This window comes from Alnus glutinosa, chromosome 8 (genome assembly GCF_958979055.1).
Source record: "Alnus glutinosa chromosome 8, dhAlnGlut1.1, whole genome shotgun sequence".
NCBI classification, from domain to species: domain Eukaryota; kingdom Viridiplantae; phylum Streptophyta; class Magnoliopsida; order Fagales; family Betulaceae; genus Alnus; species Alnus glutinosa.
Genome location: NC_084893.1, coordinates 26,776,490 through 26,794,951, shown reverse-complemented (window position 1 = coordinate 26,794,951; position 18,462 = coordinate 26,776,490). Strand labels below are relative to the sequence as shown.

Here is an 18,462-nt window from a genome sequence, read left to right as displayed (position 1 = left end):
ATGGTTCAGACACTAGAAGCTATCAAGGGTGGGGGAGGATCCATCAGAGTTGGAGCCACAGGGACAATAAGTTCTCTGATGACAAGGGAATTGGATTCCATCAAATCTTCACCTCGGAGGCCTGTATCTTTCAGAAGTAAACCTGGAGCAGTACCTCTTTCAGATCCCTGTGCTGCTTCAGCTCCTAAAAGAGTACAACCAAGAAAGTCATCTGATGAGGCAAGCAGCAGCTGCATTGATCAAAGAAGCCCTGAGATTACCAGGAAAACAAAAAGCTACACTAGAAATACCCATCGAATACCAATGCTCGGCTCTGATAGTATTGCTCTAGATAGGACTCCTATTAGGGAGAAAACTGACAAGAAAGGAAGTAACATAGTTGAAATTGTGGACATAAAGTGTGGGAACCAGGATAGAGCATGGGCTAGCCCTATAACAAACCGTCTCAAGAAGCTGGGTTTCTCGAAGCTGTCGGAGAGCATTATCTAAGCCTGCAACTTCTTCAGATCGGATTTAAGGTTCCTGTAACTGAAACCAGAAGTCCCAGTTGGCCTATTGTTGTCTGCAACTTCCACCATAGAACATATACTTGGTAGGAGCCTGCTGCCTTTCTTTTTCTTCTTTTGGCTTGCTATCACAGATTCAAAGGTGGGTCTAGAATGAGTACTTGAGGAAGCCATGTCTGTAATATGGAATTGAGGCTTCTGTGAGCTACCTTGGCAGCTTAATTCAAGCTGGTTGAAGTACTTGATTTCTTTCATTATAAGGGATCCAACGGTGCCTTTAGTACCTATTTCTACAGGACTATGTGCAGCTATTTCTTCAGGGATTTTTGTGGCTATGGTGCTGGATTTATACATGTTTTGTTTGGTTGGTGTCAAGAAGGAGGCTTGTGGCTGAAGGGAGGTGGATTTGCGTCTTGTCTTGATAGGGAAGTTGCTCTGAGTCTGGGTCATTTGGCTTTGCTTTGTACCTGGTGTTTCACTTGAATTCTTTACCTTTGGTCCTTTTATTAAAAGTGAAGAGCGTTGGCCTGGTTGGAGGATTGGGTGGTGATTCTGTCATTGCATTCATGTGCTTGCAGTTAAAGCACTTAACTTGCAACTACTGTACCTTTTTCTAACTACTTGGGCCTTCATTTCAATGTTTCCTATACACTCTGCTCTTGAACTTGGATATCATCAGCATTTGACAATTATATTGAATTGTTATACAACAGGTCTATTATTTCTATTATTTATCCTATGGTGGTGTGTGACTCAAAAGGAAAGATAAATCCTTTCTTGTCCATTTTAGGTCTTCTGTTATTTTCTTTTCATGTCTTCAATGCCAAGGGAAGAGAAGAGGATGGTATTTGGTTTGCTGTAGCAACTCGAGTGCTTTTCTGGTATAAAGAAAGCCGGTGAACGGATTAAATTGACGTATGTTTTTAGAGTATGTTAATCATATTAAAAATGCATGTGTTTTAAGGACATATATTAATTTAATAAACTACGAAACCTTTTTCCATTTCTTTTGCTTTGTGTCTCACTTTGTTGCAGTTTCAAAATTGTCATAGGAAATATGTGTGATTGAAGTTCATTCAACATATCATGTGAGCTTCTTTTTTTTTTTTTTTTTTTTTTTTTTGGGGGGGGAGCATTCAAGTTCTTGCTTCTCATTAAACTTGCTTGGCAAAAAGAGTAAATGAAAATAAAGAAACTGCCCCCATATATTTATGGCAGCCGGTGGATAAGTTCATATATCATAACTACGAAACAGATGAATAAAGATGAGGTTGACTTTAGATCATGCAAGATTTCTTTTTCTCTTTTTCTCCTCATGACCATTTGAGTTTTGCCCCATGATGCAAAATTAAAATTTTCAAAACCTTAGCCTACAGCCACGCCACATATGCCTAAGAGTGCCTTTGGCATTGCGATTTTAAACTAAAAGAGAAATATGACAAAATTACTTGTGCATGCGGCAGAAGCTTCCAAAGTAGCGGTAGCCATGGGTTACATCCTGGCAAAGGTTTTTGTTTTTGTTTTTGTTTTAAATATAAGGGCATAACATTTTAAAAAATTCTATGGGAGTGTAATGGACATTTTATGTCATATGCGGGTCACACTTGCTGTTTAAGTTAACTGAAAATTTGAATGATGGGAGACATTACAAATTGAATGATAAATTGGTAAGTATATTACAAAAGTTTAAAGTTTAAAATAAATATTGTAAATTAAGCAGTAGTTTAAGAGGGTAAGCATGGTTTTTCTTAAGAGTAATGCTAAAAATTAAGAGTAATGCTAGATACTATATATTTTTATTTTGTCTAACAATGTTGACGTGACACTCTAAATTAGCCTTTGAATTTTTTTTTTTTTTTTTTTTATTATTTTTCTAAATTTAACCAGCTCTGATTAATCCAAAGATTAATTAAAAGTATCATACCAACATTTTTAGATGAATATTTGACATACTTATAGTATCTAGAATTTCTCTTTTCTTAATTCTCTAAAACTTATAAGCGTATCACTAAGGCCTCGTTTGGTTTGCGGATTAGACCCATGGAAAGGAATAGCTATTCCTACGGAATAGCTATTCTTTTGTTTGGTTGTATATTATTTAAGGGAATAGTTATTCCCACGGAATAGCTATTCCCTTACGAAGAGGAATAGGTATTCCACTCAAAAAGGAGTGGAATACCTATTCCTTTCCTGTGGGAATAAATAAAATTCGTTTTTTGCCCAAAAACTCCAACCCTCTCAACACCCAAGTCTCTTATCCCTCTCTCTCTCTGTTTCTCAACTCATGGTGTGTTTGGATACGAAATTTTGACAATAAAATATAATTCTGATTCTACTTTTTTTAAAAAAAAATCATATTTTATTCAACTTTTTAAAAAAACAAATTATATTTTATTCAACTTTTTATAAACAAATCATATTTTATTTAATTTTTTCTAAAAAATCAAATCTCAAAATTCGCAAATAGAATAAGAATTTAATTCTGATTTCAAAAATTCATCACTCAAATGCACCATCAGTATCTCTCTCCATCTCTGCAATTATATTCTCATCCTCCTCTCTCTGTTTCTCAACCAACTTAATTTGTTGTGGGGTAGTCTTTTTTTTTTTTTTTCCTCCTCCTATGATTTAGCTTACAGAATGCACTTAGACGTAGCAAAATGAGTACCTCTTAATATTGGGGGGACTCCAATTGTCTTGTGAAGGTTTGAGAAAAACTTTGTAAGTAAAGAACGAATGTTTATTGCTGAAAAACAAATAAAAAAAATAAAATAAAAAGGGCTTTGTAGATGATTTATTTTTTATTTTTATGATGATTATGTTTTTTTTTTTTTTTCTTATAAATCATTTTACTTTGTAAGCAAAGAATGAATGTTTGTTGCTGGAAAACAAATAAAAAAGAATAAAATAAAAAAGGGCTTTGCAGATGATCTATTTTATTTTATTTTTTTTATGATGGTGATATGATGATTATGTCTGTGTGTGTGTGTGTGTGTTTTTTTTTTTTTTCCCTTATAAATCATTTTGTAGCGTAATTGTATATGAAAAAAAAAAAAAAAAGCCATGAACTCTATGAAATTAAAAAAAAAACAAAAAAAAAAACAAAAAAAAAGGTCATAGTATGATTGTTTATGTTTCTTAAATAAAGAAAAAAAAATGTCCTTAAGAATATAAATTATATTTGTATTATAAGGGCGTTTTAGGAAATTTGATTATAATATGATTCCATTCACCAATGTATTGTACTGTACCAAACAAAAAAATACATATGCAATGTTCTATTCCACCGTTACAACCAAACAAAAGAATAGGAATAGTTATTCCATTCCACCTTCATCTATTCCCATGAATAGTTATTCCTTTTCCTAATGGAATAGACATTCCGCAAACCAAACGAGGCCTAATAAACATCAATATAAGTCGATAAAATTTGAACAGCCAGAAAAATTGATCAAAATGTCTACTAATTGGACGGCAAATATCAAATCTGCATGACAACAGAAAGTAATAGAACACACCGTATCATTTCTTCCTCCACCAGCATGAGTGGATAGAAGAGCTGAGAGAGAGAGTGAAAAAGCAGAACCGTGATAGTTCAGTTTTCAGTTTCTCTGAAACTCAGCCATGGCCTCAATCCCATGTACTACCCACTTACCCTTTACCTTCAAATCCTCCCCTTCTCCTTGTTCTTTGTCCAAATTCAACATCCAGTTTCTGGGTATGCAAAATAGGCTGGGGTGGGTCAGACCCTCTAGACTTGGACCCTCCAATGGCTCTAGAGCCAAGTGCTGGTTCAAGTTTGGTAAAAATGGCGTTGATGCTGAAGGTGCCGGCATTTATGGCAGCCAATCCCGTGACGACTTCGATAGAGATGATGTTGAACAGGTTCTTCTTTCTCTCTGAACTTTCTCTGTTTACCTATATATCTTTGGGATTGGGATTTCTCAAATTCTGTAATTTTGACTGTATCTAGACATCGAAACGCTTGAAAAATGCCACCTATTAAGAAGGTAGCTTCTTAAATTTGAGAATTTAGTATATTTTCATCGGGTTCTTGCTATTTACCTTGTAAAAAAGTTTTGAGCCAAATTTTGAGAGGAAGAAACCTCCCTGCAAAAGTAAAGATGCAGCCTTTTAAGTATATACTATTGAGACAGAGGTTTTCCTCCTGCAGAAATATATAAGAAAATATAAAATGTAAGAGAAAACAATGGAAGCAGTGAGATAAAAAGAACGCAGGAATTTTGGAATGGTTAGGCTTTAGAGGTCTATGTCCACCCCTAGGAAGTGCCGTTTAGGCCTTTAGGGCTACATCTTGATCTTAGTTTCTTGATTATAGGGAGCTGAGAAAGGTAGCAATTTGATTACAGAACATCTATGGTAAACAAACAAGGACAATGACATCAACACAAATTGAAAAAAATCCTATATTCTAACACCTCCATTGACCTCTAATGGAATCATCAAAAAGTTTTGTCACTGTTGCATGACAGCTTTGGGTTAGGGTTGCTAGGTAGCCCGAGATTCTTTTTTTTGATAAGTAATTGCAACTCAAATCATTGAAAGCGTAGATGGGCGTAACTCTTATACACGGAAAGTATACAAGAGAGCCCGAGATTCTTTATGTTCTTAAGCAGTGGCGGAGTCATGATTTTGGTTGGGGGGTCAAGAATTTTTTTTTCGTTTTGATAAATGTTGAGGGGGGTCAAGATTCTTTATTATGTTCTTAAGGTTTCTCAAAATCAAACAATGACCTTATGTGTTCTGATAGCCGAAGCTATATGTTGATTAACCATAATTCTGTTTTAGTTAACAAGAATTATCTCAAACACAACCACAGGGGGAAACTTACTGCTGACATTGTTCTGCTTTACAGTATTTTAATTACATGGGAATGCTTGCAGTGGAGGGTTCATATGATAAGATGAATGCTCTTTTAAGCCAAAACATCCACCCTGTGGACATCTTATTGATCATGGCTGCCTCAGAAGGTGACAAGCCGAAAATTGAAGAATTGCTGAGAGCTGGCGCTAGTTACACTCCCAAGGATGTGGATGGACGGACTGCCATTGATAGGGCTGCTAGTGATGAAATCAAGGACTTCATTCTTAGTTTTTCAGTTCAGAAGGCATGAATTAGATTATATTTCTACATTTTCTTGTTCCTCCGATTTTTATCACTACTATCTTGTGGTAAGTTTGACTGTTCAAGTTATTATGACTTGAAGTGAAAATTTCAATGACTTTCATCTCACATACATTTTCATTTTATAGCATAATTGATTTTAGACCATGCAGAAGAATGCAATTGATTAATTTTGTTTTCAATGAGACTTGACATGTAAGAGTGAAAATTGACTGCTTACAATAATTATGAGGGGTTAAATACCTTACACCCTTAGTGGTTTAAAGCCTTTATTTTTTGCCTCCTTAAGTTTTCTTTTTTTCATAGATTGTATTTTTTAACTACTATACTACATGGACTTTGGTTAAACATTTAATAGATTCATTCTATTGGTGTTGATGTGGCACACTAATGGAATCCATTAAGTGTTTTGACAGAATTTTTTTGCAGAGACTAAATTGTTATTTGGCCTATTTCAAGCACCTCTGAATTATTTTTTACATCAGAATAAGTGAATTGTAATTTAGGCCAACTACACAGACTGATTTTGCATTTATCCTTTTTTTTTTTTTTTAAAAAAAAAAAAAATAAAAAAAATAGTTTAGTTTAGTTTTTAAGAGAATAAAGGTATTATAAGAATATAATAAAAATGTGGCATTTTTGACACACCTTGGTAGTTGATATATCACTTTAGCACACTTGTCACTTCTCGAGGCTATTTTAAAAATGACTATTTGTTTATAAGGCTTTTTAATATATATATATATATATATATATATATATATATATATATATATATATATATATATATATATATATATATATATATATATATTTCCTTAAAATAACTGGCATGATTCATGGAACCTTCATAAAACATCATAAGAATCATTAGTTAGTAGCCATGGTAACAAGCAATATTTAGCCCTGTTTGTTTCGACGTAAAATGTTTTTCGTTGAAAAATATTTTCAGTGAAATCATTTTTTAAGAAAATGTTTTCTGCTGACAACATTTTTTTGGTATTTAGCGTGTATGAAAAATCACATATATTTTTAATATTTTCATTCAATCATATTAACCTATAAAAATCCATTATAATTCACAACTGAAAACTATTACTATAAAATAAATTTTTTTAAGAGAAAATTAACCTATTTCAGTGAAGTTTCGGCAGAGGTCTGGCTGTGTTCCGGCAGAGTTTTGGCAGATTGAGAATGAGAAAATCAAAAAAACTCAAAAAATGATTTACGGTTTTAAAAAATGGAAACCATTTTACGAAAATTAAATAATATTTTTTGGTCAGACCAAAAATGTTTTTCGGTTGACCATTATTTTTTGTTGCACCAAAAAATACGAAAAATATTTTTCAGAAATCATTTTACCCCCCCCAAAAAAAAGGGGCCTTAATTGCGCCGAATCTCTTATTTAAATTATGTATTTCCTATTGGATTTTGTAGATAGTGATGAAAGGGTTTAAACAACCCACAGTTTTGATCCCAAACATGCAACATAATAAAATAATACAATAGTTTTTTTTTTTTGACATGTTCACACAAGAGGGGGAGAAGAGATTTGAACTAGTGACCTTCGCTTTATGAGGTGTGGTTCCCAACTGATTGAACTATCTCTCGGGGATAATAACACAAATAAATAGGGTTAAAGACTTTTTTAGTATATGTGGTTTGAAAACTTTATTTTTTGGTATATCAATTTCAATTTGTATCGCAAATGGTATCTGAGTTTTGAAAAAAGAAGGATATGGTACCTCCATTTATTTTTCCGTCTAAAATTTAATGGGTTGTGACGTGTTTACTCTCAAGTGCTGACACATGTAATTAAACTCACCACCATCGCATCCTTTTCTTTAGATCCAAAGGTGTCACTTCGCATCAAGTACAAACTATTCCTAGAGTTGCATTTGTTTAATATATACAACATTTGAAAGGGTTGTCTATTCATGGTTAACATACATCTCCCATGGGAAACCTATCAATATGGGAGGTTATGGTATGTGAGGGTGCACACTATTATGGTGTGATCACAAATTATATCCCTTCATTTCCCTCATTTAAATATCAAATATTTTACATGTAATTTCAGCAGGTTAATATAGTTTCTAGTAGTTAAACTGCTTTGAATTTGTCTTCCCTCAAGTGACAAAGCAATATTTTTCAAAACAGAAAGGAAAATAATTGAACAAAGGAAAGTGTAATGGAAATGTTTTCTTTTTGGAATTTTTGTAGATGTATTTGTGATGGAAAATTAGAAATGGATAGAGAAAGAAATGAAATTGTACTGTACTATTGAACGTAAGGCTGATTCGAGTTCAGCAGGACTCCATTATAGGGAGATTCGAGCTCTTCCTCAGCTCCAAAAAACAGTTCCAAAACTCTTCATACAACCGATAACTCTTCTTTCCTATCCATTGGGCTTTTATATCTCTCCAAACTACTAACTACTTAACAAACTAAGCCCAAATGAATACCCACTTCACAACCCACATTTACAACGTGTCTATTACCCAAAAGCCCAACTACAATCAATTATGAGAATATTATATCCCTTACAGAAAGCTGATTTCATGATTTAGGAACTCGATCATTGCTTGTATTGTCCCAAGTGAAATGATATAAGAAAATGCTTAAGAGTCCTGAGGTGGACCTGTTGTCTGGGTTTGTGTGCTTGCCATATAACTCTAAAGTTTTAGGTAGAGTTTGTACTGCAAGTGTCAGGTTCTGCTGGACAGTTTTGGTCCGAGGAAGTTCATGCATTAATATGACCTTAATCTTCATGGTGGTGACCTCCACAGGTGAAGCCAAGAGCATGACATGATCATAAATCCATTCTCTCATCACTGTAGACGTCTCTATAATGTATTTGCCAATTAGCTATGGAAAAAAAAAATGCAATGTACAGTTGCCATTCATAAGCAAAATAATCTGGCATATTCTGTTGCTCTATATATGTAAGTAAGGAAACCACACCACAATCTATTGGACAATAACTACTTAAAATAAAGCTCTAAGAGCTTCTTCAAAGTATCAGATACACTTGAAAAGGGATTAATTTCGACAGGGGCCTTCAATTCTAGCTCAGGAAATTGGTTCGTTAGAGTCTGTTGCATTCCAGACAACATTGCAGCTAACCGATTATTTGGCATTACTTCACAGTCTTGTGGAGTATCTTTAATTTTGCTTGGATCATACCCAATGTTTGCCAGATAAGCTTTGTACTTCTCTATGAATTCAGGTCCTGGGTCAGGTGTCCTTGAGTAGATCTGAAAAGTATTAGTGCCAAAGAATATACCTTCAATCAAGAGATCTTACACATTCAATGCCAACAACAGTCATTAACAGATGGGTCATAAATATTATGAAATCACATTCCCTGGTCAATTGAGCATTAGTTTATTAACATTAGGATGATAAAAAAAAATAAAAGAGACATATTACCTATGGACAGTTGAGAAATAAATGGATTAACCATATCCATCAAAAACAACCTCAGAGAAAACGACATTAATGCAATGCTAATTCTAACATATATAATGTAATTCTAACATTTATTTTACCTGATTATATCTAGCATTATGATCAAGTTTACATGTTTGCTATTCAACGGTACTCTAAAACACAGTCCTCTGTGTAAAAGTCTATGTGTCTTACTCACTTTCAAAAGACGCATTGAGAGAAGAGGGGTGTCCATAGCTTATAAAGTCTACAAGACAAGGATCTCTTAGCAATGTAGGACACTTTAACATGCCTCCTCACGTGTGGCATCTTTTGGCCAAACACGTGTTCAACAACGGGAGGGAAAGACCCATCATTGTCAAAGGAACCTGCTCTAATACCATGTAAAAGTCTATGTGTCTTACTCACTCTCAAAAGACGCATTGAGAGAAAAATGGGTGTCCATAGCTTATAAAGTCTACAAGATAAGGATCTCTTAGTAATGTGGGACACTTTAACACTCTGAGAGCAGCAGCAGCAATAGTTGAAGTAGCTAGACATTATTATTTATTTGAATTCTTGCTACCACAACTTCACATTAACTACTGAATAAGCTTATAACCTTCATAACTAGCAAGAAAGCTCCTATTGAAGGGACAACAGTATGATACTTGACCAATGGACATGATAACCAGTTTTTGGAGTTGTCTTCTCCAATTGTATAATTACCTGAATAAAACTTCTGTCTTTTGCTCCTGAAACAAGAGAAAAATTGTCATAATCTGTAGCAATCACGTCATAAGGCTCCTTGGGGATAAACGGTAGTGTTGGAAATCGAAGATAACATTTCTCTTTTATCATCTCCTGCCTTTCTAGCTGACTCTCATTTTTCTCCAAATCTTCCTCTGAAAGGCATTGAACCTTTCCCCTAATGCCAGTCATATTTCCATTGGGGCCCCCGTGAACACAAAAGGTATCAACCTGGATAGAGGGTGTCTCCAAATCAAACGTATATACACCCTGCAATTTGATAAAGAAGTACGGTTAGCAGCCAGAAATTTGTGGGCATAAAGCATTAACTGAAATATACAATTGTTAGGTTTTTATTGTTAGCTAATTTGATGTCCAAAACACTTTGGAATAATATGTTTTCAATTAGACAAAAGTGTACTTAGGATTTTTAATCTAGTTCAAATTTGTGTTCTCGATTCGAACTGAGAATTTACCAGTTCGAACAAGGCATTGAGAGAAGCTATTTCAAGTCAGGCAGAACCTACTGTTCCAAGCTTCATCCTGAGTCAGTTTGAACTGATTGCACTCCAGAGGTTCCAATGCTTGCCGTTCTAAGTGCCATCCTAAGTGAAGTCTGAACTGAGGAGTTTGAAGTGTGGCAGAAGCTGGTGTCCTTGGTATCGTTCCAAGTTAGTTTGAACTACCCTTGTTAAGAAGACTGACAATCAAGCAGAAGCTGCCATTCTAAGTATTGTTCGAAAATAGTTAGAACTACTGGTCTTGAAGACCTTCCAGTGTCTATCGTTCCATTTGGCGTTCCAAGTTAGTTCAAACTAGGACTGGTTTTGAAGAAGATCAAGACATGCAGTGTTGTTCGTTCCAAGTGACGTCCTAAGCTAGTTCAAACTAGACCTATTTCAGAGAATTCAAACACTGGCAGAATGTAGTGTTCAAGTGGCATTCCAAGCTAGTTCGAATTGAAGACTTACAGAATGTGCCATTCCAAGTGTTGTCCCAAGTCAGTTTGAATGCACCGCCAAAGAAATCCTTGTTTTGGCCTATAACCCTAGCACAATTTGAACTGCAAAGTATACAATTCGAGCGCCGCCTTATATTTTGTAGAAAATAAGAATTAACATATTCTACTTGGAGACCAAGTTTTCTCAATTCTATATAAGGGTGTCTCATGCACGTCCATAGACATAATTCTAGGTTATTTTACCTTATGCTAAGAGAAGTCTCTTTGTTCTTAGAGCATTCATGTGTTGCCCCTCTTTGTCTAAAGGTTCTGGGAGAGCTACTGCGGTAGGGGGCAAGTGAGTCACTTGTCTATTACAAATGTGTTAATTGCTAAGGTTTTGTAAGTATGGACATCTTGTAATTTCTCATTTTTCTATAGTATATTGATTTCCTGAGTTTGGCTATCCTAGAGTGGTTTTACTTTCTTCAAAAGGTTTCTACTTCATCACCAAATACCTGTGTTGATTGATTTATTGCTTTCATAATATTTAGTGATTGTTTGTGTGGTGGTTAAATTTCTAAATTCCGCATTATTTTGTAAACACTTATTCAACCCTCTTCTAGGTGTTAGTTGGAGTCTTTGGGCTATATTTTCACCAATATATATATATATATATATATATATATATATATATATTTATTTATTTATTTATTTATTTTTTTGTTTCTAATAGAATTATTTTCTTGTATTATCCATATATGTGAAAATTAGCCCAGTGACTCCGAACAACAACTAGAAGGGGGGGTTGGATATATGTTTACAAAAGTAATGCGGAATTTAAAAATATTGACCACACAATTAATCACCAAATATTACGAAAGTAGTAAAATAATTAACACGTATTTGGTGACGAAGTGGAAATCTTTTGAAGAACTCTTTAAAAGTAAAACCACTCAAGAACAACCAAACTCATGAAACTCATCCACGATAGAAAATCCAATTACAAGTAAGACATACTTACAAAACCTTTGTAATGAATACCCCACTTGTGCCAAACAAACGACCCGTTTGTTTATACCGCAGTAGCTTTAGAATCTCTGGACAATTCTTCTATCAAACTTTCTCTTGCAATCCCAGAACTCCGGTGGCTGAAAGCTTTTGGTGATTAATAGGCTTGTGTGGTTTACTCAAACAAACTTTAAAAGAGGAGAAGCATGAATGCTCTAGAATAACACTCTCTTAGCACACGAAAAATTAGTCTCTTGGTCTTTAGAAAATCGTGCATGTGAAAGCATTTAAATAGACTTGAAGAAACTTGGCCTCCAAGATCTGAATCTAAAACTGATTTAATGCAGATTTTAAGACAGCATATGAACGAGCTTTAGGACTTGTTTGTACGAGCCTAGGTCAACTTCACTTTTGTAAGTGAAAATACGGATTACTGGTGCGGCATGTTCGTACTAGATTGCAAACGAGCTTGCAGACAATGCATTCTGTAAGAGCCTCATCGTACGAGCATTCAGACACTGTGAATGAGCAACACTGCTAGTCTCTGGAAGTCTTCAATCTCTAGCTTGTTTGTATCAGCTGCCGACAAGGTTACGAACGAGCAGTACTGCTAGTCTTCAATAAATATCTCGCTTGTACCAGTTGCAGACGATATTGCGAACAAGCCTTATTGCTTGACTGATTTAAAATTCATAAAGCATCTCATTTGTATGACTACAGACGAATTGTATTGCCAGTCTTCACTGTGTCCCTCGTTCGTACTAACTGCGGACGAGTTTGCAGGAGAGCAATATCAACATCCTTCAAAGTCTTCTGGTCTTGACTCGTTCGTACGAGTTGTACTTAACTTGTGAATCTTCTTAAAATGCAAGTACAACACTAGATTTAAGCATAAAACAAATTACATCAAGTATTTTGAGCATCGAATTAGCTAACCTAAAAACTAACAAATTCACCCTCTGGCAATTCTATGATAAAATACTTGTTTCCCCAAAGTAAAATCATAAACCAAAAAATCATCATAGCTAATCGACATAAGGGACATAAAGACTGAAGTCCAAAGGTACAAAGTATGGAAGAAAGATGATAGAATATCCTCCTAATGTCTCTCCCTCCATAGAGTCCAAAATAGGCAAATGGGCACAAATTTTCACACAGTGGCACTTATCGGCCTTCCAGAGGACCACTAACACACAAACAAGTCGATAACCCGTCTAGGCATAACCCGTGACATCCCAAAACGGATAAAGAGAGCACTCCACAAAGCAGAAGCCACATCACAATGAAGAAGATGGTCCACAAACTCCACATCTCTCTTACACATGCAACATTTGTCCATGACAATAATAGGCCATTTCCTGAGATTATCCAAAGTAAGGATTTTGCCTAAAGTCGTAGACCACGCAAAAAATGCCGCTCTCGAAGGAGCCTGAGTCCGCCACACACTCTTCTAAAGGAATCGACTACCTTCAGAACAAGCCAATGAGCAAAAGAAAGACTTAACCTTGAACAGATCTCTTTTGGAGGAGACCCACCACAACTTATCTTCAATATCTCTTCTCACAGTAATTGAATGCAACACTTGGAGAAAATAAGCAAAGACACCCGCCTCCCAATCATGCGCCTCTCTACTAAAGCTCACGTTCTACTGATTAGAACCGTCTAAGGGCTCCAAATTAGCCAGAGGCGTCCTTCGCCCGAGCAATACCAAATAGAACTAGAAAAGCAACCTTCAGAACCGTATCCCCACACCATAGATCATGCTAAAACCTAATCCTAGTCCCCTCCCCCACCACAAGTCTAGTAAAGCTTGAGAATGACTCACAACCTTTTCTGATGGTCTTCCACAACCCTACCCCAAAGAATATGTTGGTGACAAGAATATGTTACAAGGGTATATTGGTCTTTGTATTGAATGTTACAATATAAATATATGCATTATGAGGGGAGGGAGGCTACGTGAAACACATAACCTCTTCTTCCTCTAGTTTCTTCCCATGCAAACCCTACAACAACGAACAAGTGGTTGCCACTTGAATTAGCTGCAATTCAAGACCTTTGATGAACAACAAGGAAGCTTGGAATTGTTTCACGTGTCTTCTAGGCTTTCATATGACAGTAAATTTGAATATGATGGGCCAATGTGTGGGCCTGCATATGCATTATCCAATCCATCAACCCATCAAACTAAAAACACCCTGATGACATTGCGCAGAATCCCATCCCATACCACGTAAGTAACTGCCTTCATAATTCCCGACATGAGGCAAATAGGCATTAGAAGGGTCGTGGGACATGGAATATTCGCTACAGGGAAGGGCTCCAATGAAGACATGGCGCGTGGCAAACGGTTATGGAGAAACTCGTTATAAAAAGCTGCCAACATCAGGTAAAAGAGAACTTTTGTCTCCTTCCTCTAGCCTTAACCCTTTCTTTGCCATATTTGATCTCATTCAGCGCTTTGGTTGACTTAAGCATCAGATTTATCCCCTGTCAGCCTGCTTTGGCAAGCTCCTTTGCGAATTTCTCACATTTGTGGGCACTGATCGATTTGTATTTCAGCACGTGGAAAATTGTTCTAACACAATGTAAAATGCAGTATTAAGTGGGAAAGAAAACAGGTTCCTTTCGTTATGCAAACCACTCTCCCAATAGATAGATGTCTTCATTGCACATCAAAATCATACCTACCCTTAGCATACCTGAGTACAATGACAGTCTTCCTGACCTAGTCCAGCAAATCCACGTTTAAGTGAGGCAACTTCAAACCATCTTCCAGAATATTTAATGGGGTCAAAATCCTTGGCTGTCATAGCTCTCATCATCATTAGCTTCCCACTTCTTTCATCCGAACCCTCAGCAAGTGGAAAAGTTACTGTACCATCTGGGGCACTAGCAAGCTGGCATATATTGGGTTGATGAGATGGATTTGCAGCAATAACCTGCCCAAGAAATGAGTGGCTGATTTAGAAATAGCTTATGTTTAATCATACAGAGATATCTATTGCAATAATCTTCTATCCTCTGGCTCCTACAACTTCACTAAAACATATAATTTTGGATGAGATTCCCTATCATTGTGGAATCAACCCATGCTAGAGCGTGTTGAAATTGTAAGGTCTCTATGAAAACAGTGAGGAAAAATACCAGTACAAGCAGGGTTCTGTAAAGGAACGTAACTACCATTGTTGAGCTAGATCTTAAATATTTGGTATGGGAAAGAATAAAAATAATGTTACCAGGACTTTAGCCTATAATCCTGTAATAAGAATCCCATTATAATGATTGTTCTTACCTCTATGCCTATGTTGTAACTTACCACACACCGAGCAGTGACAGAAATCTTAGGTTTCTTTTAAAGTTGAGTGCTCTACATTAGAACTTACACCATTGAATGTTAGCACCTGCAGTAGCTAGAATACTGACCTGGTTTGGCTGAGAGAGAAATATTAAGGAAGCGGCAATCCCAGATATTACATGTTTGGTCACAAGCTTACTTGATATAGTGTGCTCAGAAGAGCACTTGAACATCATTTTTCCTCCCATTCCCCTGTATGGCAGCAAACAACTTGTCATTCTATAAATTTCATGGAATAGACAAAGAAACAACCAACTTGCTAAAAGAACAAATAATAGGAATAAGTGCTAAGCTTTATCATAATTGTTCATCAATCAGGAAGTGGAAAGACAATACATGTATTTGCATACTTAGAATTACATTATGATGGCAAAACATCATGGTTGGAGTTCTTCAGTGTCACATGAGAATTGTAATTAATAGCATGGAGTATGAATAGTGTTTGCGTGAAAATGTTGCTTTAAGGGCCTCACAGATGGTGCATTCGAAAGATTAGTTACACCTGACTTGTCACCATTGATTGTGTCCTATACCAGATATTAAAATAAAAAATAAAAAATCTAGTCTATCAAATGACAAGCACCTTTTCAACTTACTCCACATAGACACATCGAACATATAAAGTATTCACTGATCATCATTTTCCAAGCGCTTTGGTACTCAAGAATACTGCCATTAACGGTTTCCAACATAGAAACGCCTTAAAATCAATCAATACCCAGAAGGCGTTTCTCAGGTTAACTAAACCCGCTTTTCGAAACGATGTTTACCCATCGCACATATCACAATCCTCAATCAATAAGAGTGTAGAATTTACAACATTCAACTTCATGTGTCAGCATTAACTCTTTTATTTATTTTTTAAAATAAATTCTCCCATTTCTTAATTTCCTCATCAAATGTTACAACATCTCCAACATTACAATACACAGTGAACAGGCAATCCAACCTCAAACTTTCTACAACCAATCCAATCCAATCCAACTTAGCAACCAAAAGAGTATTAGAGTAACTCAACAAAATACATTAAAAAAAGAGAAAGCGTTTAGCAAAAGGATCAGTTTTCTGTTAATAATTGCGAAAAATAAATGGAACCCATTAACAATTATGTCAAAAAAACATAGGTCAACCTGGGATTGGGAGGAGAAGAGGAATAACATTGAAGGAGCACTGGTGATGCTTGAAGAACCGGTACCATTTTTTTTGCCGTCTTTTCAAAGCTTCAGTCTTTCTTTTCTTTCTGTTTTGTTTTCGGGTTAGTTCAACGCTTCAGCGTTATCCACTAGCTGAACTCTCTCTCTCTCTCTCTCTCTCTCTCTCTCTCCCTAGTGAAAAAAATCCAATCCTCTCCGGTTTGTACGTTTTCTAGATGGAAATTTTGGTTTTGTTTCATAAATCTTTTTAGACATTACATTATTCGGTCATGTTTCTTACAACTCGTACATAATTTTTGTACAATTTTAATAACATTTTTTTAAGATCAATCATTAAATATTTATGGTCCACGTATAAGAAAAGTTGTATAATAGTTATGCAAGAAACATTGCTTTTATTATTATTATTATATATAAAAGCGAAGTTCTTCCTTAGAATGAGGTAGAATTGTGACACGTAGCATGAATCCATGCTTTTTAGTGACTAAACCCATCATTTAAATACTGAACCGGTCTATTTAGGGTCCGTTTGGGTTTGTGATTTTAAAAAGTGCGATTTAAAATAATGATTTTAAAATGTACTATTTGAAAAAAATGATTTTTAAAAACGCAGTTAAGAGTTTGACAAAATCGCAGTTTAGCCTTTAAAATTGCGAATTTTCCTTTAAAATTCTGCGTTTTCAAAAAAATACCATCTTATCTGCGATTTGAAAAAGCAGATTTTTTACGTTTTCAAATCTCAATTTTTAAAAACGTAGTTCCTAAACGATTTATGTTCTGCGATTTGGTTTAAAATCGCACTTATTGTCTACGAAATCGCAATCCCAAACGCACTCTTAATACACGTCTCTTTCTCTCTCTCTCTCTCCATTAATGCCTTAAACTATAAAAGCGTTTCAGATTCCTATTATTAATCATACTATTAATGCTTTGATAATTAAAATCGGATCCGGCTTCCATGCGGTAGTCTAAACTACTGCATGGATGCTGTGGTGTAATACTACGTCGTTTTTGTTTAATTTCTGAAATCCCAGTAATATTTGCTCTGTCCGAAGAGAAAAAAGAAAAAGAAGGTTAAAGAGAACACTTTAATTTCTCTTGTCTTCCTTCTTTGTCTCTGCAACTGCAAATTCTGCAAAAGCCTTCGCAAACCGTGGCCTGAAGGTCACCCTCATCACCACCCCGTCAAATGCTTCATTTATCTTTTCGAAAACCTCCAACTCCAAGCACCCAAATATCTCTTTGTCAATAATCCCTTTTCTGAGAGTTCAAGAGTTGCCCCAAGGATGCAAGAACGGTACTGACCTTCCTTCAATGGCTCTACTGGCTCCTTTCATCAAAGCCACCAAAAAAAATGAAACAACCTTTCGAGGGAGTCCTCCAAGACATGATTGACGATGGGCGTTGGCATGTCGCCCCATTTGCATAATCTGTGACTTCTTCCTAGGCTTTCCGGGGCAGTCGATTCTGCTACCCCAGTACAAGTACTTCTCGTAGCCCGTGTAGGTTCTCTCGCGGGGTTCCAGCTACTGGAGTTGAAGACGATTCCCAGGGTTCTTGAGGGAGACGGTAAGAGTTGAGAACCCATTTGTGGAAATGAGGGAAGAGAAGATCGAGGAACAAGAGGGCAATGGCGGCTATGGCCAGTGAGAGCAAGAGGATTAGGGATTTTGGTTTTGGTTTAGGCTTTGTGGGTATGTGGAATGGCATTGCAGAATTTGCAATTGCAGAGATAAAGAAAGAAGATGAGAGAACTAAAAGTGTTATCTTTAAAGCCGGATCCATTAAAATTTAGGTTTTTCTCTTGTTTTTTTTTTTTTTTTTTTCTTTACACTTATTTTCATTTTAAATTACACACGAGAATATTTTAAATGTTTTAGTCTATATGGATTAAAAATAAAATTATGATTCTTTTGATAGTAAAATTTTATGTGATTTATATATTCATGCAATGTTCTTTGTGCAATAGAGACGTCGAGTTCAAACTTTCTTTAGAATGACATAGAATGGTGACACGTGACTTGAATCCATACTTTTTAGTGACTAAATCTGTCTATTAAGTACTGAACTGATATTTTAAATAAAATTGAATCGGTCTATTTAATACATATCTCTCTCTCTCTCTCCATTAAAGCCTTAAACTATAGAAGTGTGTTTTAGATTCCTACT

General features: G+C 35.6%; 3 protein-coding genes across 3 annotated transcripts; 2 read left to right on the top strand and 1 right to left on the bottom strand.

Annotated features, from left to right (window-relative positions):
- Nucleotides 1-1,046, top strand: LOC133875955 (uncharacterized). Its single transcript, XM_062314243.1, has one exon. The coding sequence runs from the start codon at nucleotides 1-3 to the stop codon at nucleotides 487-489; it is 489 nt and encodes a 162-aa protein (XP_062170227.1). The 3' UTR covers nucleotides 490-1,046.
- A 2,990-nt stretch (nucleotides 1,047-4,036) lies between these two features.
- LOC133875519 (protein LHCP TRANSLOCATION DEFECT) lies at nucleotides 4,037-5,759 on the top strand. The gene is made up of 2 exons (XM_062313681.1): nucleotides 4,037-4,391; nucleotides 5,383-5,759. The coding sequence occupies exons 1-2, from the start codon at nucleotides 4,131-4,133 to the stop codon at nucleotides 5,638-5,640; spliced, it is 519 nt and encodes a 172-aa protein (XP_062169665.1). The 5' UTR covers nucleotides 4,037-4,130; the 3' UTR covers nucleotides 5,641-5,759.
- A 2,701-nt stretch (nucleotides 5,760-8,460) lies between these two features.
- On the bottom strand, nucleotides 8,461-16,481 carry LOC133875686 (chloroplastic lipocalin). Its single transcript, XM_062313892.1, has 5 exons — nucleotides 16,270-16,481; nucleotides 15,208-15,331; nucleotides 14,484-14,723; nucleotides 9,810-10,100; nucleotides 8,461-8,908 (listed from the first exon to the last, which is right to left on the bottom strand). The coding sequence occupies exons 1-5, from the start codon at nucleotides 16,335-16,337 to the stop codon at nucleotides 8,636-8,638; spliced, it is 996 nt and encodes a 331-aa protein (XP_062169876.1). The 5' UTR covers nucleotides 16,338-16,481; the 3' UTR covers nucleotides 8,461-8,635.
- Nucleotides 16,482-18,462: the final 1,981 nt, after the last annotated feature.